Raw genomic sequence first — 23,793 nt, 5'->3', positions numbered from 1 at the left:
GATGTATGGTTTGTTAGGATAGGACAATATTTGGCCTACCAAACCAACTATTTGAAAGTCTGGAATCTGAGGGTGCAAAAAAATCAAAATATTGAGAATATCGTCTATAAAGTTGTCCAAATTAAGTTCTTAGCTATGCATATTACTAATCAAAAATTAAGTTTTGATATATTTATGTTAGGAATTTTACAAAATATCTTAATGGAACATGATCTTTACTTAATATCCTAATGATTTTTGGCATAAAAGAAAAATGGATCATTTTGACCCATACAATGTATTGTTGGCTATTGCTGTAAATATACCCCAGAGACTTGAGACTGGTTTTGTGGTCCAGGGTCACATATGAACATAAATATAGGAGCCTGAGAAAACTGCTCATTTTAGAAGAAAATTTCAACAAAACAGAGGTTTCTGCATCTGACGGCAGAATACTCTCTCTCTCGCTCTCTCTCTCTTTATATATATAAAATATAATGTAAAGTAATGTAATAAAATATAATATAATAGAAATATCAACCCAAAAGCTGAAGACCCCATTTAAAGACTTATAAAATGGCTTAAATGTCCAACTACTTTTTGGAGCCACAGTACATACTAACTACATCATAGCCTATAATATTGTAAACTAAGATTTAAAAAGTAATGCAAACACTTATAGTTATAATATTACTCCACAAACTGTTTTTTATACTAAATGGTTATGTTTATTTACCTGGAGTCGTTGTACGTGTACCATTCTCCTGTGCAGGGATTGCGGCAATATGCTGTGTAATGACCACCCAAAGATGTACCAGTGTGATTGGACACAGCATACAGATTATAGACCGCATTTACTGTGAAGAGAGAAGAGAAACAATAGCAATTAAACACAATTATCATGGAGCTACAGTAAAATCCGCATTGCTCAAACTACTGCACAGAATACAGATGTAATGAATGACACTGCAGAACCTACCGCTGTTATCAGAGGCAAATTCCCTGAGGTCCAGCTCTTTGAGGGGGAAGTTTACAAAGGTGGAGAGTTTGCTGGTTCTGACTCGACACTCAGAGAAACGCTTCAGATCTGAGATAGTTCGAGAGTCAAGGGCAAACAAATACACAGCATTTTACCAGTGTTACATATTTAATCCATCAATACACATTGGTAAATTAGAATTAACTTGAATTAAAATGCAGTTCTTTTAAAGCAAGATTTGCTCAAAAAGGATACGAAGCACCAAGATTTTTGGAAATTTCTGAATGGTGAATTTTTTTGTGCATTTCCGTCTTGTTTTACATCTGTGGCATGTCTGCAGAAAAAAAGGCCATTAGGATATGTCTAAACATATATATATATCTATATGATAGATAGATAGATAGATAGATAGATAGATAGATAGATAGATAGATAGATAGATAGATAGATAGATAGATATACTTACTGGTCTCTCATTCCCATCTAATACATCTTCCTTGGTGAAAAGTCGAAGGCAATCCATTAAACTCACTTCTCCTGAAGTCTGAGGAAAAAAAACAACAACATCAAGCATGCACAATAACACAAACATGCTGTCATGTAAGCGTGTATTTGAATGCATCAGTCTTCATATTAACCTTAGCGATAGGCAGGGACAGGTCCCAGAATGGATTAAACACTGTTGAGCAGAATCCACACTCGCTACACGTCAGAGAGCTTTTCAACTGACCAACAAACAGATCTGCAAAAAAAAAAGACATTAGCACTTTATATTTGGAGCAGTGAAGACAGACAAACACACAGCGAGCGAGACTGTAGCTGGTGTTAATATAGCAGGTCAACTCACCGACTACTTTGCTGTCCTCACTCTCCAGGTACTTGTTCCACATTCTCTTGCCTTTTTCGTCGTCCCTGTAGATAAAACACACTTAGTTTAAGACCCCAGTCAGACTGCTAACTATTTCTGTCAGATTGCAACAGTTGAACCACACACTACAGGTGATTCATCTGTTACATCAATCAGCACATCATATTTTTGGTACTGTATGAAATAAGCACAACTTTTCACAAGTTTGGGGTCGGTAGGATTTTGTAATATTTTTGATTTAAAAAATCAGTAAAAACAGTGATACTATCAAACACTGCTACAAATTAAAATAGGGATTTTCTTTTTTTAATATGTTTTAATATGTAATTTATTCCTGAGGTCAAATAAATCAAATCGAAATCTTGCATAACATTATAAATGTCTTTCCTGTCACTTTTGATCAGTTTAATGCTTCCTTGCTGAATGACAGTAATTTCTTTTTAAAAAATACTACCGACTCTAAACTTTTGAACACCTAAGTAGGTTTTTAGAACAAACCGGTGCATTTACTTACGAGAGGTGATCAAAGTCCTCCATGAGGGATCTGGGTTTCACTGTTACTCTGTTTACTTCATTATGAAGCCCATCCAGCAGAAACCGCAAGAACTCCTGAGCATCCTGCTGACTACAGGACCGAACAGAGAAGTCAGTTTCAGCTGGTTCAAAACTACATATTAAAGAATACAAGTAGTCTACAAAAGCTTTTACTGTAGCTGTAACTTACTTGTAACCAACAAATCGAGGAGCATATTTCTGAATCTGCATTTTGAAGTCAGAAGGGCTGATGGCCTCACTGCTAGCTGATGTCCAAAGAGTCTGAGTGAGCTTGGCAAACTCTGAAATAAAAAACACACACACATTTGGAGGCATATGACTAAGACACAGGCCCAAAGTCTGTCTGGTATGTATGATAAAAGGAATGTGCTACTATATGAACTGGTAAGCTGTCTCTTACCCTCCATCAGCGCAGCTTTGGCCCTGCAGTTGTTGTTGAGGTCAGTGCGGTGCGAGTTACGCAGACAGTAGTCCCTCAGGTCATGAGTGTTGCTCAGACACTGCAGAACGGAGTTCATGAAACACTGCAAAGAAACATTTGAAAAAAGGGAGAATGAGATGATTACTCAGCATACATAGTCTGCAGTCCTTTTGAAAGAGTCTTTTTGAAAGAAGTCTGCCTCAACATAAGGGTGAGTGACCCTTGACAGAATTTTCATTTTTGTATGAACTATAAATCAAACGATAGATGATTTTCTTAGAAATACTTACAGTATTTCCCAGATTCCTGAGGCCGACCAGACCCTGAGCATTCTTTGAGTTCTATAAAAGAAAGGGAAGAAATAGAGTGACCTTTGAATCCAATGGCAATTTAGAGTCATACAAAAAAACGTTTTAATAAATTCAAATATGACTAAAGCACATGACTCACTCAGGCCATATCATTTGTTTGTCACCGATACTGACAGTGAAGTGAAAGTGCATGTTTAAGAAGGGAGTTTCTAGAAAGGGATTTTAATTCCATGCATGGCACAAAAAATGTTTCTAATTATAGAAAATTACATAATAGCATACTGTACATATCTGTGTTGCATTATGTATTATGTTTAGAGAACAATGTGTGTGAGCTGACCAAAACGTTCTCTCTGGGTTATTAAGTGGCATGTTAGCAGATTTAGACAGAGACCCCTGCTGTTGAAGACTTGACACAAACAAATGATGCCCATCTGCCACACCACAACAAAAACAACTTAGCAATTTATTCAACTAGGGATGAACCATCAGTGATAGGTCAGTTATTACTGTAAGTGATATATTAAAATCTTGCATTTCAACAAATTCCGACAGCTGGGATTGATGATTATGATTTCACACGTTTGATATTCTCGACATAAGTGCTCAGCCTGTTGACCATGACATAAGACGGATGGCTCCAGAGAACATGGACAATGCGTCAGAGGTTTCTCAGTATGAATCTCACGGATGAAACTGACACACAGTGATATCAAGGCCTGGAATAGCAGCGCTCATTTTCATGTGCGTCATTCACTGATTGCAGTGTTAACTATGTGGTTTTACAATGGTGTCTGTGATGCTCGAAAGAACTCAACGAAGTTTCAAACATCCCCTTGGACAAGTGATTTTAATGTGTTTGAGAAAATTGAAAACAAGTTGCTGGTGGGTGTTAAGCAGCTTTGAAATCCGTGTTTGTGTTGTTAAACTATTTTTAAATGAAATTAAAGCTGAAATACAATAATAATATAATACAATATTGTAAATGCTAGAGGAAAGACCTACACTTAAAAACTTTTGAAATGTTGCCTTGGCTGCTAACTTAATTAAAATAAATATATAAATACAAAAATTTAATTCAAAATATTAATAAATGATATAATAATAAATAAAATGAGCAATAAAATAAAATAAAATACTAAAATAACTCTGCTTGAAATATATCAAAAACTACGAATTTTGTTATCAGTATGCTCTCTACAGATGAGTCACAGGACAGCATGAGATATTAGAGATACAGCATGTTGAGTGTGTCACAAATTGTACTCTAATTGTATCATATCTAAAAGGTCAATAACAATTCAGACACACATTCACACACTACACATGCAGGGGAGTGCCATACATCTGCCAAGCAGATTATATATATATATATATATATATATATATATATATATATATATATATATAGTCTCTTAAAGTAATATGGTAATCATTTAGTACCATGATATACCATCAATGTCAGGGTGTGTTTTTATAAGGAACCAATCAGAATACACTTCAATTAAAAGTTATGAAGTGCACTAATCAAACACCTTCTATTAGCACCTCTGAGAGTAGACACATCAGGTTCAAACATGTTCAGCTGCGAGTTATCCCGGGAGTTTTTCTGTTATTCATATATTCATCCAAACATCTGATGAGATTTTTCTTCCCCAAAGAAGATGAGAGAAGGGGAACAGATGGTCCAAGGCCTTACTCTGCTGCTGAGCCGGTCTCTGGCTTTCACACCCAGCACTTAAACCAAACAGACTGGTATGACAACAGCCAGCACCCAGCAGCAGCCATGGGTACGGCAAGCATAGGGAGTTCTGCCTCAAAAGCGATTGGGTAACCAGAGGACAGCAGGATCTCACACTGGCTGTCTCTTCAAAGATCTTCTGAGAGCCGTGAGCTAATTGGCTGGCGCGAGTTGAAAGCAAGTGAGTACTGTAAGAACACTGTGTCCTGACATTAGTTTCTGGAAGCCACGGCTGTCACCAGCATAAGAACTCTATGTGCTCTTCTGCCAAAAGGCTGGTCACATGAGACACAAGAAGTTTATTCAAGAAGACTCCTAAGACTCGGCTCTTTTATACCTCGATGTGCATTTATGTATCTATTCAACCTCCTTCATTTGTGTGCTTGATTATTTTAGACACATTTGTAAACAGTTTATAGCAGCTGAAATTTATCCTATGTTTCAGTACATCTACTGTTGTAAAATAAAGGACACATTCGGGACAACTTGGGACACCTGAAAGAAACTGTCTGTTCAGAAATGGGACATCTGGTTGGCGTAGCACTAACTCCACCATCAATGTTGATGATAAGCCTCGAGAGTTCATTACACTGTTATCTTGATAATGATTTACAATGTTGATGGGCGGGATATAGAGAGTTTGTGCAAGGTCACAAGCATGTGATGAAAAGGACCTTTAGCGATTCTTGGAACGTAATCACCTAGATACACCGATAAGATGCATTCCTTCAGAAACGCACTGCTTAGGAGTCCATTTCTCCCTGAATATTACTGATGCTCTGATTGTTTCTTTGTTGCATAACAAACACTGGTTACACTGGGAAATGTGGTTATCAACCACTCCAATAATTGATGTCATGCCCTTTGAATTGTGTTGCTGTAAACTACTGCAAATAGTATTCCCATCATTAAAAGCCACAGATGGATTCTTAGTGTAATGGATTATTCTTGTTGTGTAAATAGCTACCATTAACTGTTTCTTTTCTGGTATTCCATATTTAACCTAAGACTGCTTGGATATCGTGAGATCCATCATTATTAATATGTTTGCAGCTATTAAAATTATATATAAATAAAATAATTGCTATTCATATAATTGCTTTATTTCTAGGTTTCCTTCCAACCCACTTTTAGAGTTATGTTGCCAGGTTGCTTTGGAATAGTATTTCTTTTCAAAAGTACAAATAACTAATTTATAGTACTATTTTACATCCAGCAGTTAATAAAATGTAAATATATAATAAGTAATGCTATTTTTTATTCATAAAAATATATAGCTTTCATTCTAATTGAAAAAGGGGATCAGCATGTGGGGGTCCTTGGCATACACTACAACATTTGTTTAATGTATGAAATCTAGTTCAGTATCAAGGGTCATCTTACTATGAATGTGTAGTTCAGCACAAATCTGACACATAAAATCAGACGTCATCCTAAAAGTTTGCCTTTATAGGCTAAATATGGCCCAAAGGTGTAATTTAGAAAGATCAACCAGCGAACAATGCACAACGAGGTGGTGACATGCCTCTAGTTATATCATTATGTGGCCTGAACTACATCATAGATGATTCAGTATCGTATTAATTTACACACTAATTAGCACTGCTTAATTGTAGCTACCCTGGCTTCTCTCGTGAGTAATGCGCTGCCTACTCACTGCTCAGCGCGACGCAGCAGCTGCGCAGGTAGATGGCGTCAATCGCTCAATCTAAAGCCAGCGGCTTTAAACGCAACTAGACGATGTCCTGCGTTACGTAACAGTCGAATGTACCTATATATATTTATATATATATTACAGGCCGTAATAATGATGCGTCAAACGTAAAGCTCCCATTATGAAGCAGCATTAAGAGTTTGAAAACACGCTGAAGTAAAAGCTGACGCGAGAAAACTGGTCACTTGGCAAGGTCAGAGACAGCAACATCTGTAACGTTACATCTGCTTGTTTGGAGGTCTGGACGCTGTCGGGGTACAGGTTCGCCTGAATGCCCCTTCAAATGCTACATTTGGATTTGGTCCCTAAAAGGTAGCCTAAACCTTAAAAACAACTACTGTGGATATATCAATAAAGAAGAAATTCCATATAGTGTCTAAAACTGTATCTAAGGGACTGAAATGATCAACATAACTTTCTTTTTAGAAGGGTACGTTCGGGTAGGGTACGTCTTAAATTAATCGCACATCATTGGGACTAAAACATGTTTTTCAGCACTGCAACTCTTAACTCACCTCAATCAAATTATGATATAATTAATCGAGTTTTTTAAATTATGAAACAGCTATGTATCGCCTACATAACCATTTCCTAGAATAAACAATAACAAAAACTAATTATTGTGAGGACGCGACCTTTCTCGCAACTTCCAAGTTCAACAAGACCCAGCAATATTTATTTTTGTGTGTCGAAGCCTATTGATATTCATGGACCAGAAAAGTAGCAAATCAGAGCTGGACCTGAATCACAGTGATTTACTGTTAATCTGCTTCCAAACAACGGTCTAGTAATTGATTGAGAAAAAAGCTGACGAGTTAAGTAATAGTCTGCATGACTACAAAGCAATGAGGCGTAGGCTATATGAGTGTGTCTGTGCTATAGTCACACTATATTAAACGTTCATATTTCAAAATATTTCCTCTGCTGGAAACGAGTTTCACCTCTATTTTAAACGCAGTATGCACAAAAAAAATGAGTTATCTTATGAGCTGTGAGTTAGGCTTACCTTAGCCTGGTTAATGAGAAGCCCCACAAATGTGGACACCAGCATAGAGCGAGACATCGTCGGACTTTTTCTGCGCATATCCTGCTTGATGAAGGGGAAAGCTGACGCCGGCGGCTCCTCTGGGACAGTGACCGTGTACGACTGTCGTATACTCGGCATTACGACTGGAGAAAACTAGCTGAATAAACGGCGCAATGTCTAAATGTGACTCGACAGCACCAAAGCCACTGTATTTCTGCGTATCAGTAAAGGTCCTCTTGTAATGCAGTCTCTCGGACTGTCCCTTATTGTATTCCTCAGGTGATATTCTTGTCATGCAGTATGCTCAGTCTATGTCCTTGGACTCACGAGAGCTTTACATTCACGAATAATGCGGACGAATCGCGCAGGTGGCATACAATAAATAAAGCAACAAATAAAAAGACAGAGAACAGAACTAAAGCGACGCGCGTTTAAATGCTCTCTACAGCGGTTCGTTCGGTCAGCAGCGCGAGCTCTGAGCGTCAGATACCAGCAGAGGAATAATGGAAAAGTCCGTGTGCTGTTTGCTTTTACTCGCGCGAGCGCACGCCCCCTCGGCACGAGGGATACGTCACCAAACGCCTCATGCTCTCCTGACGTCACCCAGCAGAGGACAAGACCTTCCCATTCATCTGTGACAGCAACACTGGACACACAACCAGAGAATGTCCATGTATGTATTTATTTATATTTATGTAACATTTCACTTGAAACCTGTATTGATGTACTATGTAGACGTATTCATACACAGCTATTCACAGGAGCTGGACAAAATAATGTAAAGCCGCATAGGGGTTCATGTCATTTAGCTAGAGGGAGAAAAAAATATCACAATTATGTTTTATTCATCTTTTCATTATCTATATTCTTATATCAGTGTAGTACAATTGTGTTTAGCTGCGTTTAGAAAATTGATGATTTCTCAGGCCTCCAAAAAGCAATAATCATGAGAGCCTGTTTACCAGAAGCATCTGGAACCTTAGCAGCCTAATTGATTGGTGTTTTAATAAGTCTTTACAATGACTGCGTACTGCGTACACCAAGCATGGCAAGACTTCATCAGAGATGAATAACAGAGGTTGAAAACTGAAAGTGAATAATAGAGACTGTCGAACATTTGAAGGACTGTGTCCAAACAACACAGAAGTACTGCAGCAATATTCACATCGGAGTCCCTGTTTCTAAAAAACAACCACAGAGAACTTCACAAAGTCAACATGCATGAAACAGCTGTCAAAACTGTAATCACAGACACCAATTCTATATAAAATGCAAAAAAGATTACATAAAACCTGAACAGAGCACCAAGATGAAATTAAAAAATTATAAATCTTGATCTCTTTTACTGAAATAACAATTGACATAATTAGCTGCATATGAAGACAACCTGAGGCCTTTATCAGTACTCAAATGTGCGCCCACATTTAAATGTTCTTAAATTAATTTTCACAAGATGCACATTGCAATAAAGAGCTGCTTCATCGTTGAAAAAAATAGAAGTACTGTAGGTAAATATCCACCTCCAGCACTCTTTTTGTTTTTTGTTACAATTATGGTGTGAAAAAAAACCGCACAAGTGAACTGTGCCAATGAATCAAAATGAATCGTAAAGAATTTCATAGTTTTTGCAAACCTGTTTGAATGTTTAGATCAAAAGAATGATTCATTTGCGAAATCTAGCATCACTGGTTCTGATTTTAAACAGCTGAAATTTTAGCAGAAAAAAATATTCTCAAGTAGCTATACGGTAATCTCCACTGACACAGGTTTCTCTGTGATATTTTATTAGAGTACAGCAGTATATAGGATCTATCGATGCCCCTAAACACAGCTAAGAAAAATCCTGATTTAAATAAATACACAGTGGCTCTTTTTTTCTGAAAAACATGTTCTGTTTTTGCATAATTTCTCATATATTTTTTCTACCAGTTCGGCCTCAGTGTATTACCAGCTCACAGGCTGAAATAAGACTAATTACAGTTCTTTGCACTGTAGGCCATTCCTTTCCACATGCATAAAGCTTCCCTGTTCAAGTTATTCTTTAGATAGCCAAAGGATTACAAAGTTTACAGTCAGATGTTGAAGAAGGAGTCATTCACTGCCCCTAGCCAACAAGAATATCTGAATTAAATGTACAGTTCCTTACAAAAAAGCTTTCAAATTCTTTGTTCTTTTCAAGGTATTTATTCTTATTTAATTTTTGTTTACTTTAGCATTATTTGCCTCTGTGGAAATATATTATATTATATTATATTATATTATATTATATTATATTATATTATATTATATTATATTATATTATATTATATTATATTATATTATATTATATTAAGCATTTCAATATTTTCTTGTATACAAATAAAAAAATAAAAAATAAATAAATGTTCTTTTCTAAGTTTTATGTGACGTGGTTGTGTAGCATCAAGACTCAATACTGTTACTAACATTACACTAAATCTATCCTCCAGTGACCCTATTACCTCACCCTACATTGCTCCACACTAAAAGGCCCAGCAGACCAGTGACCCAGAAGCAGCTGCAGGGAAATCTGTGTGGGAACAATTGCAAAAGCCCTAGTGGTGTTTCTCTAAAGCTCTCCTGTGTCTTTTCACCAGCCTATTATGTAAGCACCATCTAAAGAATGGCAGAGCTGGCCAATTCTGTGCAAATAAAGGGATTCATCTTATGAAACACACTCTGAATCAAGCTTATATAAGAGCAGTTTGAAGCTGTGTGCTGAGCCTTATATTCATGCCCGCCACAATCCACATCATCAGTGATGGACACGCCAAAGCATCACCATCTCGCTGCCACAACTAACAGATGTGCCTATGTGAGAGAGACACACTCAAAACGAATTAGAGGGGCTTTCTATTTGGAAGAGATCTGAATAACAGGTCTCTATATAAACAAACCAGAGTGACACCATGAGCACAAAAGTAGAGTGTGCCTTCAGAGAGCACACACAATCACTACAGAGGGCATCTACGCATACAGTAACTCCCTCTGACTATTACAGATTCAGATTTATTCTGTGGGTCAATCTCATGAAAACCTCTCCACGTCCAATTGCACCCCAAAATCAAAAGCAAAAAAGAAGTCTAAAGGGGTCATATGATGATGCTAAAAAAGTAAATTATTTTGTATATTTGGTGTAATGCAATGTATTTATGCGTTTTAAGGTTCAAAAAACACATTTTCCACATACTGTACATTATCGTTTCTCCCCTATGCCCCGCCTTTCTGAAACACGTTGATTTTTACGAAGCTCATTGTTCTGAGAAAGCGAGGTGTGCTCTGATTGACTAGCTATCCAGTGCATTGTGATTGGCCGAATTCTTTAAGCGTTTGATGGAAATGTTACGCCCCTTAACATACTGTGATGACATGTCCCGTTGCGACGAGTCAAAACCAATAAAACCCATTACAAACGAGGCATTTGTTGCATCCAGTGGGGACATAATTATTATATAATATTGTCTTTTTAAGCATTGCGTTGCATCGCGCCATGTAAACATAAAACCATGTCTGCATTTGTGATTGGAGAAACAACAACAAACAAGCACTACTCTACACTGCTCAAAACTCGCATTTGAATCATCAGCGACAAATCGTTTACATATGAAAACGTACTTACGGGCTGTGAGTCAGAAAGGCGGCATTGTAGTCTACTCTCCCAGGTTCAAGAAACAGGTCTCAGTAAAATGCGTTGCACACAAACAGATATTTTGAACTGTTCTGGAACAGTGTTATTTATACAACTTAACCCCTGATTTCTAGTTGTGCCCTCTTTTGGAAGGCCAAACAAAGTATGCAAATCTTCCCACATCATGACGTAGACATGTGGGGGCGTACTTAAACGAGGCATTTTAGGAGGGCATGGACAAATCTTAACTTTTATAAAGAATATCTCTTTGGGTTTTAGTCCTTTAGTCTTTGCAACTTTAAGGATCTTATCTATTTACAAACAGTTTGTAACACTCCAAAGAGGAAGGAAAACTTGAAATTGCATCATATGACCCATTTAAAAATACAATTTGATAAAAAAAATTTTTTTTTAGAATCATTAACATTACAAACAGTATTGTTGTATGTAAATACTCTCACAAGCCACTTTAGGTACACCTATTCAATTGCTTTGTAACACAAATTGCTAATCAGCCAATTACATGGCAGCATCTCAATGCACTTAGGCATCTACAGTAGATGTGGTGAAGATGACTTGCTGAAGTTCAAACCGAGCATCAGAATGGGGAAGAAAGGGGATTTAAGTGACTTTGAACGTGGAATGGTTGTTGGTGCCAGACGGGCTGGTCTGAGTATATCAAAAACTGCTAATCTACTGGGATTTTCATGCACAATCATCTCTAGGGTTTACAAAAATGGTCCAAAAAAGAGAAAATGTCCAGTGAGCGGCAGTTGTGTGGACGAAAACGCCTTGTTGATGTCAGAGGTCAGAGGAGAATGGGCAGACTGGTTAGAGATGATAGAAAGGCAACAGTAACTCAAATAACCACTCGTTACAACCAAGGTATGCAGAATACCATCTCTGAACACACAACATGTCAAAACCTGAAGCAGATGGACTACAGCAGCAGAAGACCACACCGGGTGCCGCTCCTGTCAGCTAAGAACAGGAAACGGAGGCTACAATTCATACAGGCTCACCAAAATTGGAAAATAGAAGATTGGAAAAACGTTGCCTGATCTGATGAGTCTCGATTTCTGCTGCGACATTCAGATGGTAGGGGCAGAATTTGGCATAAAGAACATGAAAACATGGATCCATCCTGTCTTGTCTCAATGGTTCTGGCTGCTGCTGGTGGTGTAATGGTGTAGGGGATATTTTCTTGGCACACCACAGCCTACCTGAGTATTGGTGCTGACCATGTCCATCTCTTTAGTACAGTGTACCCATCTTGTCATGGCAGGATAATGCACCATGTCACAAAGCTCAAATCATCTCAGACTGGTTTCCTGAACATGACAATGAGTTCACTTTACTCAAATGGCCTCCACAGTCACCAGATCTCAATCCAATAGAGCAGCTTTGAGATGTGGTGGAACGGGAGATTCTCATCATGGATGTGCAGCTGACAAATCTGCAGCAACTGTGTGATGCTATCATGTTGATATGGACCAAAATCTCTGAGGAATGTTTCCAACACCTTGTTGAATCTATGCCATGAAGAATTAAGGCAGTTCTGAAGACAAAAGGGGGTCCAACCCGGTACTAGCAAAGTGTACCTAATAAAATGGCCAGTTATATATATATATAACATTATGACCACCTATCTAACAACCTGTAGGATCTCCTTTAGCCCACAAAACAGTGGCGATGTAGCAATATCTGGTCTCCTGGAGTATCTGGTATCATAATGTCAGCAGCAGGTCCTCCAGTTCCCGTAAACTGTGGTGGTGGTGATGTAACAGGAACCCACTTTTCCAAGTCAAACTATAAATGTTCGACTGGGTGAAACTGGAGGCCAAGGCATTAACAGAAATTCAACATCATGTTCCTCGCACCACTCCTTGACAATTCTGGCAGTGTGGCATGGCGCAATATCCTGTTGGTAATGGCCAACACTGGCAGGAAACACAGTCTCCATGAATAGGTGCAATTGGTCCACAACAATGTTCAGATACCTGTCAAGAATTGTGCTATTAAGATAATGGGGCCTGAAGTGTCCCAAGAAAACATTGACCACAGCACTTCCCCACAGTGCATCCAGGTGCCGTAGACTCTGCTGGTAATCGGTGTATCCGCGCTCAGTTGTCGACATAATGCACTAGGAATCTTGATTCGTCAGAACCGGCCACTTTCTTCCAATCATCCACGGCCTAATACCTAATATCACTTCATACATCGTTGGCGATGGCATGCAGTTAAACAGTTATACACACAAACATTATAAATTGCTATATGCCAGTGTTTCCTGTCATAACTATAAAAAGATTTGATTTCAAAAATAGTATCATAGCTGTTACACTATTTCTCATTATGATTTTAAATCTGTATTTAACCTTAGAATAATCTCAAAGTAAAAATAGGTGCTAAAGTCTGATTTTGTAGTGGCTGTGGTTTAAAATGTAATTATTATAATCTTAATTATTATAATCCAAAGGATTTTGAAAGTCTGACAGTAATCAGTACTGAGTACTACTGAAAAGTTAACCCTGCCTAGTTTAAATAATTGAAAATTTTTTCAATTTAATTTTCAAAAAAGATTTTCAACATTCTTTAGAAATTTAGAAAAGTAATAAAAAAGTAGTCAAATGTAGTCAGTTACATTATGTGAATAAAGTAATTGAAATAGTTACAATACCTATTACATTTAATATATTGTAACAAGTAATCTTTAACCTATTATATTTCCAAAGTAACCTTCCCAAGGTTCCTTTCCACATTGTTTGTGTGTGTGTGTGTGTGTGTATATATATATATACAGTTCCTTCTCAAAAAATTAGCATATTTGGAAAAAGTTCATTATTTTTCCATAATGTAATGATAAAAATTAAACTTTCATATATTTTAGATTCATTGCACACCAACTGAAATATTTCAGGTCTTTTATTGTTTTAATACTGATGATTTTGGCATACAGCTCATAAAAACCCAAAATTTCCTATCTCAAAAAATTAGCATATCATGAAAAGGTTCTCTAAACGAGCTATTAACCTAATCATCTGAATCAACTAATTAACTCTAAACACCTGCAAAAGATTCCTGAGGCTTTTAAAAACTCCCAGCCTGGTTCATTACTCAAAACCGCAATCATGGGTAAGACTGCCGACCTGACTGCTGTCCAGAAGGCCATCATTGACACCCTCAAGCGAGAGGGTAAGACACAGAAAAAAATTTCTGAACAAATAGGCTGTTCCCAGAGTGCTGTATCAAGGCACCTCAGTGGGAAGTCTGTGGGAAGGAAAAAGTGTGGCAAAAAAACGCTGCACAACGAGAAGAGGTGACCGGACCCTGAGGAAGATTGTGGAGAAGGACCGATTCCAGACCTTGGGGGACCTGCGGAAGCAGTGGACTGAGTCTGGAGTAGAAACATCCAGAGCCACCGTGCACAGGCGTGTGCTTTTGAACCAGAAACAGCGGCAGAAGCGCCTGACCTGGGCTACAGAGAAGAAGCACTGGACTGTTGCTCAGTGGTCCAAAGTACTTTTTTCGGATGAAAGCAAATTTTGCATGTCATTCGGAAATCAAGGTGCCAGAGTCTGGAGGAAGACTGGGGAGAAGGAAATGCCAAAATGCCTGAAGTCCAGTGTCAAGTACCCACAGTCAGTGATGGTCTGGGGTGCCATGTCAGCTGCTGGTGTTGGTCCACTGTGTTTTATCAAGGGCAGGGTCAATGCAGCTAGCTATCAGGAGATTTTGGAGCACTTCATGCTTCCATCTGCTGAAAAGCTTTATGGAGATGAAGATTTCGTTTTTCAGCACGACCTGGCACCTGCTCACAGTGCCCAAAACCACTGTTAAATGGTTTACTGACCATGGTATTATACTGTGCTCAGTTGGCCTGCCAACTCTCCTGACCTGAACCCCATAGAGAATCTGTGGGATATTGTGAAGAGAAAGTTGAGAGACGCAAGACCCAACACTCTGGATGAGCTTAAGGCCGCTATCGAAGCATCCTGGGCCTCCATAACACCTCAACAGTGCCACAGGCTGATTGCCTCCATGCCACGCCGCATTGAAGCAGTCATTTCTGCAAAAGGATTCCCGACCAAGTATTGATTGCATAACTGAACATAATTATTTGAATGTTGACTTTTTTTGTATTAAAAACACTTTTCTTTTATTGGTCGGATGAAATATGCTAAATTTTTGAGATAGGAATTTTGGGTTTTCATGAGCTGTATGCCAAAATCATCAGTATTAAAACAATAAAAGACCTGAAATATTTCAGTTGGTGTGCAATGAATCTAAAATATATGAAAGTTTAATTTTTATCATTACATTATGGTAAATAATGAACTTTTTCACAATATTCTAATTTTTTGAGAAGGACCTATATATATATATATATATATATATATATTACACGGCTCTGTGGAATACTTGATTCTGTTTGGTCAGTCGTGACATTCCGAGGTATGTCATCCCTGGATAGCAACCTGTAAAAGCTAATAACACAGGCTCATCCAGGCAACAGCAGTCTGCACTGTACTCTTGCTTGAACTATTTTTTTTCTTGGTGGAAGCTTTGTGTTTGTTTAGCTAATAAAATATTAAAACTTGATTCAAAATGGTGTACAATTGTTTAATTATGTCATCCTGGTATCGTGGACTTGCTCTCGTTTCATACAAACGCAGCTGCTGCCATTTTGCTACAATTGTTTTGTAAGCTGTAATGGATTATAAGAAAGTCCCTCCAGGATTTTGTGGAACTTTTTTCAGATTTTTGCGGCCTAAAATGACTGATTTTGCTGCGGCTTTTCTCAAAATTTGCAATATTTGCAGCATTTCTTACTGTTTTGCAGTGAAAATATACCACAGACAACATTCTTCTATCACTGTTATGACTTTTCTGACTTCGAGAACCACTGTAGGTCTCCAGACTAACATTCGACGACACCAGCACCAGTGCCATTTAGTTCTACAGAAGGTGGCACCAGCACCTGACAGTAAAGCACTCACCCTAATAACAGATGTACATCTCGGAGACATCTAATGTCTGCATTTACATATGCAAGATGTATTTTTAAGAGTGCTTATTCATCTGCAATATGTCTCTAAGATGTTTCCTGTCAGATGTCAAATAGACATTTATTAGAATGCATGTAAAACTGCTTCTGAGACGTTTATCAGATTACACAGAAGATGATTCCCAGATCTTTAGCAGACGTCTTACAGACGTAATAAGTATATTACATCTGATAAAATGTACTTTTATTATTGTCACTCATAATGTCTAAATATAATTTAATAAATACAAAAATATGAGTGGAAATTGCCTATAAGTACTTCTCTGCAGCCATCTACTAGTGGTCATTTAATAGCTTTTTTATTTTTAAATAATTGCTTGCTTTCCTACATTGTGAAACTTTTAGTTTTATACATGGGAGAAACCTATGAAGGGTGAAAAATTATGGTTGAATTAATATTGTCTTTCAAATTTGGTAATACTTAAAGCTTTGAAGTGCTAGGGAAAGTTGTGTGAAGCATTTAAAAACACTAAAACATTAGGCCATTTCTGTCACAAGTTGTTCCTGTAGTTTTACTGTTAAATCCATGGTGAACTGTTGGAGATTTGTGTTTATTGAACATTGTTTTACCTGGTTTCCTCATCAGTGGCTTTTGTTCTGATATCAGCTTTATCAGTGTCGTGTGAACGAGATCAGCCTGTGGCTCCCGCTCGAGCAGATAAACGGTCTGCGCTGCGTAGCCCAAATTAGTAGGGCTGATTCGTTCCGCTTTCGGAAATTGTAAATTGGTCATGATGAGAACGCAAGGCTGTTCATTCCATTTTTGGAACTGAGAAACAACCTTTCTTTGACTGAATGCATATTGTGATGATGTCACGGGACGTGTCTAAGGCCAAATTCTGCTGAAAATTTGCGGCAACTACGAAAATGTACGAGCTTTTGCTAAAATTTTGGAGTTTGCTTGATTTTGCGATAAATTCAGCAATCGCAAAATCCTGGAGGGACTGCTAAGAGAACTAACAAACAGGTAAGGTTTTAAAACATTTTTGTCTTAATTCTTTAATTGCCTTAATTATTTTGTGGTGAAATGTTGTGTAATAAATGGTTTGCCTGCACTGTTTCCCTTAAATGTCCGTTTGGTTTGAATTTGCCGCTTACTCACAACTGCTCTCTATACGGAAGCTTTACGTTCAAATATTTCAACTCAAATCAATATTTTGCATCTTATTATTTACTTATGTGTCAAGTAGCGTCAGGGTCGCGTCAGGGTCCTGATCACCCTGTCGGGGTTTATTCTGTGAGAACAACCGGCTGGATGTACATTATTATATATATGTGTGTGTGTGTTTGTGTGTGTGTGTGTATGTGTATGTGTGTGTATGTGTGTGTTTCACTCTAAAATTCACATTACAACTGTAATTTTTCACATTTTATTTTTCTATTTTTTAAGTTGTGTTTATTTTCTTTCTCACACAATAAAAGTATATAAAGTCACTTTTCTAGATTAATGTAAAAAGATTGACAACATGACTGCAAAATGTAGACTATTGCTGTGGACTTTAAGCCAGTGATAAGCTTATTTTTGATGACATGGAAACAAAATGATTTACAATATAATATTATGTATCAATAAATTAAATTAAATATTACACAATAATAAATGAAATGTCTTTGAATTATATTCATTTGGGTTTAGCCCTATTTTTTTATTTTATTTTATTTATTTTTCATTTTTCTGAGACATTTCTCTTTCTGAGACATATAACACATTCTTCAGTGGTCCACAGAATCTAAATAAGAAATGCTTCCTGTCATTTGTTATTAAAACATTAATAGGGCAGGAAAAGAGCAAAAAACGCCTATCTGGACTGAAATTAAATGCCTTGCACAAGTATTTACCCTACAAAAGCAGTACACAAGCCATGAATGACTAGTGTTTACATAACTGAGCTAATCAGCATGCAGGGCGGTTGCACAACAGGCCTCCACAGCGAGACTGGCACATGGGTCACTGCTCTCAGGGAACCAACCAGTGGAGCCTGGCATGTTGGAGGATTTAAGCCCAAAAAGAATGAGAATAATTGGGAGTGAGCCCTTGTTTAACAGCAGTATATTCTTGGTAAATAGCCTCTTATTTAATTATTAACTGTCAGAGGTCCTGAAGACACTTTAAGCAAGTTAGTAGATAAAGTGTCAAGTCAGCACAGAAGAGTGCTAGTGTTGGTGGAAAGATACCAAGAGAGAGAAACATATCCTCTCAATTCTGCCACTGTTCACAAAACATCTTAGTAGAACATCTGCAGTAACATCTTATAGAAACATCTGAGTCTATAATAAGCAACAGTCCTCGACGCAGACGGACTGATGTCACCAGAACCACTGCAGTGACTCATTCTGAACCCGCCAGTCAAAAATAGACCTAAACATCACACTGACCTCTAAACGCTTCCAGTACACACCCACAACACACACAGACACATCACAACACGCAAAAACAGCACAGTGACCTCTAAATTATTCAAACAGTGCACTCCACGACACGCAACAGGCAGAGCAGCACAACTCATTGCTTTAAATATAATAATACAACACACACGCCTGGCTAAGTGAGAAAAAAGGGGGAAAAAAATTAAAAATATGGATTAAAATGTGAAAAATTCCACGTTCAAATGTGAAATATGGATTAAAAGTTCTTAATTTTATTATGTTTTTGAAACACTTTTAATCATGTACATATATTAATAATTATTTTAATATATTATATAATATTATCATATATACATTTTTAATACATTTTAACAATAGAAATAAAAACAAGATACGGTTTACTCTCAGAAACGTCTTTTGAATAAGTACTTACCGTTAAATGAGTATGTTCTGTATAGTATGAATATGTATATTATGCATGTAATCCGGATGTACAATGTTGTCATTGTCATGTGACCTGCAAGTGTCAGTTGCATCACTTCACTGCCATTTATGTAGCCTCTCGTGTGGCCTCATGATGCACATTTCAGAATCTCAATGGAAATTTAATGGATACTGTGAATTCGAATACTATTCTGTTTTCATACCGTACAGTTCACCTGCTATATAGAATCATGCGGTTTTCAGGGGTACTCTCTCTGATATCATTTCCTGATTCATTTTGCATTTCCATTACGTTTCTAAATTTTGGTTAGTCCACATGACTAAAACAGTTTATGTCAGTATTAGTATTTTTAGAAGTATTTTTCTTTTTCTATGTAAAAAAAGAATATGGCCAACTAATTATTAAGTTTGCTTTTCATCATGACATCAGAAGTCAGCATAATTGTATCACCTTGACCATTTTTGACTTTATGCCATTTAAAAATGTATTCAAGCCACTGTATGAAAAAATCTAAATAAATAGATGAGTGGCACATTATTGACAAAACTAATTTTTAAAAGAGATTTAGGGGTGGACATTTTGGTAACACTTTGGTATAGGAACCAATTCTCACTGTTAACTAGTTGCTTATTAGCATGCCTATTATTTACTTATTGGCTGTTTATTAGTGCTTATTTATGCACGTTTATTTATGCACATTCTGCACGACCATATTCTACATCCCTAATACCTGAACTTAACAACTACCTTACTATTAATAAGCACCAAATTAGGAGTTTATTGAGGCAAAAGTCGTAGTTAATGTTTTGTTAATGGTGAATTGGACCTTAAAATAAAGTGTGACCAACTTTTTTTAACTAAGCTAGTTCTCAACCACCAATTCTCCTACCCGAGCAATGCCCTGGTTAACACCCACAACTCCCTAGCATTGCTGCTGTGGTTTTTGCACCTGCATACTCCACCTACATTCTCTTGAGAACATTTACAATCTAATTCGCAATTGCAATCTTCAGCACCACAATTTGCTGTTGGACATCATGACCTACAAAACTGTCCTTTAATGACTTCCTTATACTTTCGAATCAGCTTTTTATGTTTTAATGACTTCCTTCTATATACTATACTGTGCATAGTTAAACAGTGCTCTGAACTTCTTGTTTTATATATAATAAAAAATCCTATGAGATCATTTTGACCAAAAACACCTCACAGTGTCATTTAGGGTGAGCAACATTGCTGTGACCTCTGTATAACAAGCCATACTTACACAGCTGTGTTCCATGAGCATTTTGTGTGTCATGGATTTTGAAATGTACAGTATGCAGAATATGCACATGTGTGTGCAGGTCAGATGACAATGACTACATGTAGCTTGAGCACTGAAGGTCCCCTGGTATGCACAACGGGTCACATAAGATATCACTATCATAAGACTCTCTTCAGCAATGCACAAACTCACATTCTTAGCTTCTTCTTCATTAGAAATGGTTCCCATTTATAATGGAAATCTGACTTCTCAGAACTATTATGACTTCTATATGTATTTCTACATATATTGTAATGAGGTGTATTGAGATTGGTGCTGATTGGTGCTGCTGCTGGTTAATGAATTCATAGTACCATGTAACACATTTGTGGCATCCAGGAAAGCTAAGCCAGAACTGACCCTTCTCCCATTCTCAGAATGCATGCAACCCTTAAAGCATTATCAATCTGCATATCTTGCAAATGGCTCCTGGCCAACAGTATAGGATCATGGCCAGCATGTTTCTACTGAAATCCTCTCTTGAGTTCTACTCATGCATGAATAGTGTGCTGTAAAACATGATTGGTTATTAACTCAAATGGTTGATGGAAAACTATTGCATTAACTCTTTACAATCCCATTTTAGACTTCATGTGCATGGTCTAGTTTACGCATAGTGCTTTATTCCCAAATACATTCATCTAGGACAAATAAACAGCAAAATTTTGAAGTAATTTATATAAGCAAAACTAAAAATAATAATTTCTCTCAGCTATAAAAAGGTCACCAGTGGTTAGGTGAGGTGAGGCAAAGGTGTGTTGTACTTCAAACATTTTTCAAATACCAGAAAAAGTACTGGCAGCTCATTACACACATTATCCATTAATTTAATTAAACTCTAAAACACAATACAGTGAAGAGTAAAATTCAAAATACTGGTAAAACACCTGTAAAAAATAAATACAGAAATACTGAATTTTTTTTTTTTAGAGTGCATGCCTTTATTTACAGCAATACTCCTTTGTTCCATAGTCATTGCACATCTACAGAGCAGAGACAGAAGAGCAGGCAGACAGGTGTCACAGTCATCGACCTTTTGTTGTGTTTTCACTTTGTTTAGTCATCTGGGCCCGTATTCATAAAACATTTTATCTTACCACTAAGAGTCCTCCTAAACAGCAGTAAAAGTTTTTAGCTAAGAGTTTTCTCTTAAAACCTATTCACAGAGCTGCTGAGACAAACTTATAGAATAGGAATATAGAGAAGTCTTAAGCTAAGAGTAAGGGCGGGGTTGGCCTCGTTGCTATGGATGATGTCAGCATACTTACTAACTATGCACACGGTGATTGGCTGATAGTCTCTGTCAGAGATTTATTCATAGAAATATTGTAGAGCGCAATATTATGTTGCCATATTCAAATAAAGGTTTAAAAATATAAATGTTAATTGCCACATTCAAATAAAGATTTTAAAATGCAGGCTAAGTGTCACTAATTATACAAGTATATGTTCAGCTAATCGCCGGCCTCTTACATGTATATTTCTTATAAACAATTAGTAAATATGCATTAGGGCTGCCATCAACTAAAGATTTTTCTGGTCGAGTAGAAGTCGTTAATTTTAAGCATTAGTCGACTATTAGTTGCACTTTTATTAATAAACCATATAAATAATATAATAATGACCCTTTGAATGCCTACATAGCCTAATAAGCGCTCAAGCGCACGCAAAAAAAGGCTTGCCACAGCACACTGGCAAATATAATAATTATGAATTTGCTAGGGAAAAACAGTAAGTACACTGCATTAACGTTTTAATTTATTGTAACGTTGTAATTTATTGTTACACTAGTGCTTTCTGTTTTCTGTTTAAGAGATGAAGTCTTCGACAGTGACTCATCTCCGCAGCACCTGTATGCATGTTTCATACGGATTACATAATGTGAGAATATTGTTTTCTGTTTAAATTGGTTCATTTAAAAGTTTCACTCTCTATAGATATATATATTTTTTATATCATGTCTGTAATAAGGCAAGCATCCACGGAGTTTTGAAGTGACGTGCTCAAGTTCACAGAGTCCAAGACGGCAGAAAGCGCATCATGTTTGTTTCAATTGTTTTACAAAAGCACAACATTTCGTTGCTATTCTGAGTGCACACGAATAAACATAGAGTCTTTACACATACAAAAGTTTTGACCAGAAATATATGTATATGTAGATGCCTTATTAGCAGCTGTTTCTATAAGCCGCTATACATAAGCAGTCCACTATATAAATGCTTTTCTATCTCTCTCTGAGTCTGATATGGCTTCAGTGTAAGTCTGTGAGGTTTTGACCTATTTTATCATATGCTAAGTGGAAGTGCAACTCTGGAAAGTACTGGTCCACCACTTCTCAACCAGCCATATGATTTGAGGTGTCAATCATGTGCACAGCACAAATGGTGAGGGACGAGGTACAAGCTGAAGTGCAATACTTGTGTGTTTGTTCAGTTCAGCCTTAGCAAGCAGCACTAACAAGGTCATTAGAGCCTGTTTGAGTTCCATGAAACAAAGCCTGAGTCACCTACCAGGGCAACATTCTTTCAGTGGCATGAAAACAACAGTGGGTAAGGCCATTAAACTGCTACGCTACAGCCAGCCAGAATAGCTTTTAGACTTACAACACATGTTACATTCGGACACAGCTAGACTGAACAATATAATGCAGTGGTGTTGAAAGACCTCTTTCAAAGTTGAACTACTTTTAATTTGACACACACCTTTATGGATGGAATACCTAGATATGACCCAAAAGGCCAAAAATGTCCACCTGAGTTATATGATACATGCAACAGTAATTTAAAATACCACTCTAAAACCACTGCACACAGAAAATTATGACATTCACAACTGTTGAAGAGTCATACAGGCGGCTGTGTTCCAAACCGCTGCTTAACTGCAGCTGGGTTTAGAAAGGAAATCCTAGGCTGTTTCAGCCACAATTACATAATATTAAGGTCTTTTACTATCAGCCCAAGGCAAGCAATTGCAGGGACATGTGCCGGGCAAATGAGTAACTGCTAATGTTGAACTGACCAATGAATAAATGCATGAAAAGAGAGCAGGTTTGGCAGAGAGTGTTTACTTATCGCTAATGAAATGTTCACAGTCATGAGTGGAAAAACTGTTGGGGGGCTTGATCCAGGTAGACCTCGTGGAAGTCTAAGAACAGCAATCAATGCTGTATTTCCTGTTGATTTCAAGGTACAATTTTATAAAATATAGAAAAAATATAAAAGCCACAGATTTCTATATTTTAAATATTCCAAATATACTAAGATTTGCAAACACCTAATGCAAATAGTGCTCAGCATGGGAGATTTGAGTCACAATATATTTCAAGTCTCAAATTTCATCTGTGTGATACTCTAATGAGTATAAAAA

At 37.2% G+C, this 23,793-nt stretch overlaps 1 protein-coding gene across 2 annotated transcripts in view; it reads right to left on the bottom strand.

The window, feature by feature from the left end:
- Nucleotides 1–23,793, bottom strand: part of LOC109086531 (ubiquitin carboxyl-terminal hydrolase 2-like) — a 39,326-nt gene that overhangs the window by 1,893 nt on the left and 13,640 nt on the right. Inside the window, exons 1-11 of one of the 2 annotated variants that reach the window (XM_019100872.2) lie at nt 7,575–8,111; nt 3,093–3,143; nt 2,782–2,905; nt 2,551–2,662; nt 2,341–2,451; nt 1,806–1,870; nt 1,597–1,700; nt 1,425–1,502; nt 1,214–1,292; nt 959–1,066; nt 716–836 (exon numbers count right to left, since the gene is read on the bottom strand). In XM_019100872.2, coding sequence (XP_018956417.1) covers nt 716–836; nt 959–1,066; nt 1,214–1,292; nt 1,425–1,502; nt 1,597–1,700; nt 1,806–1,870; nt 2,341–2,451; nt 2,551–2,662; nt 2,782–2,905; nt 3,093–3,143; nt 7,575–7,733 — 1,112 coding nt within the window. In that variant the 5' untranslated portion in view covers nt 7,734–8,111. Of the gene's footprint in view, nt 1–715; nt 837–958; nt 1,067–1,213; nt 1,293–1,424; nt 1,503–1,596; nt 1,701–1,805; nt 1,871–2,340; nt 2,452–2,550; nt 2,663–2,781; nt 2,906–3,092; nt 3,144–7,574; nt 8,112–23,793 lie in introns of those variants that run through there. The other variant, XM_042724826.1, reaches the window with a different exon arrangement.

This window comes from Cyprinus carpio, chromosome B5, assembly GCF_018340385.1.
Source record: "Cyprinus carpio isolate SPL01 chromosome B5, ASM1834038v1, whole genome shotgun sequence".
NCBI lineage: Eukaryota > Metazoa > Chordata > Actinopteri > Cypriniformes > Cyprinidae > Cyprinus > Cyprinus carpio.
This window is presented reverse-complemented; position numbering and strand designations above follow the sequence as displayed.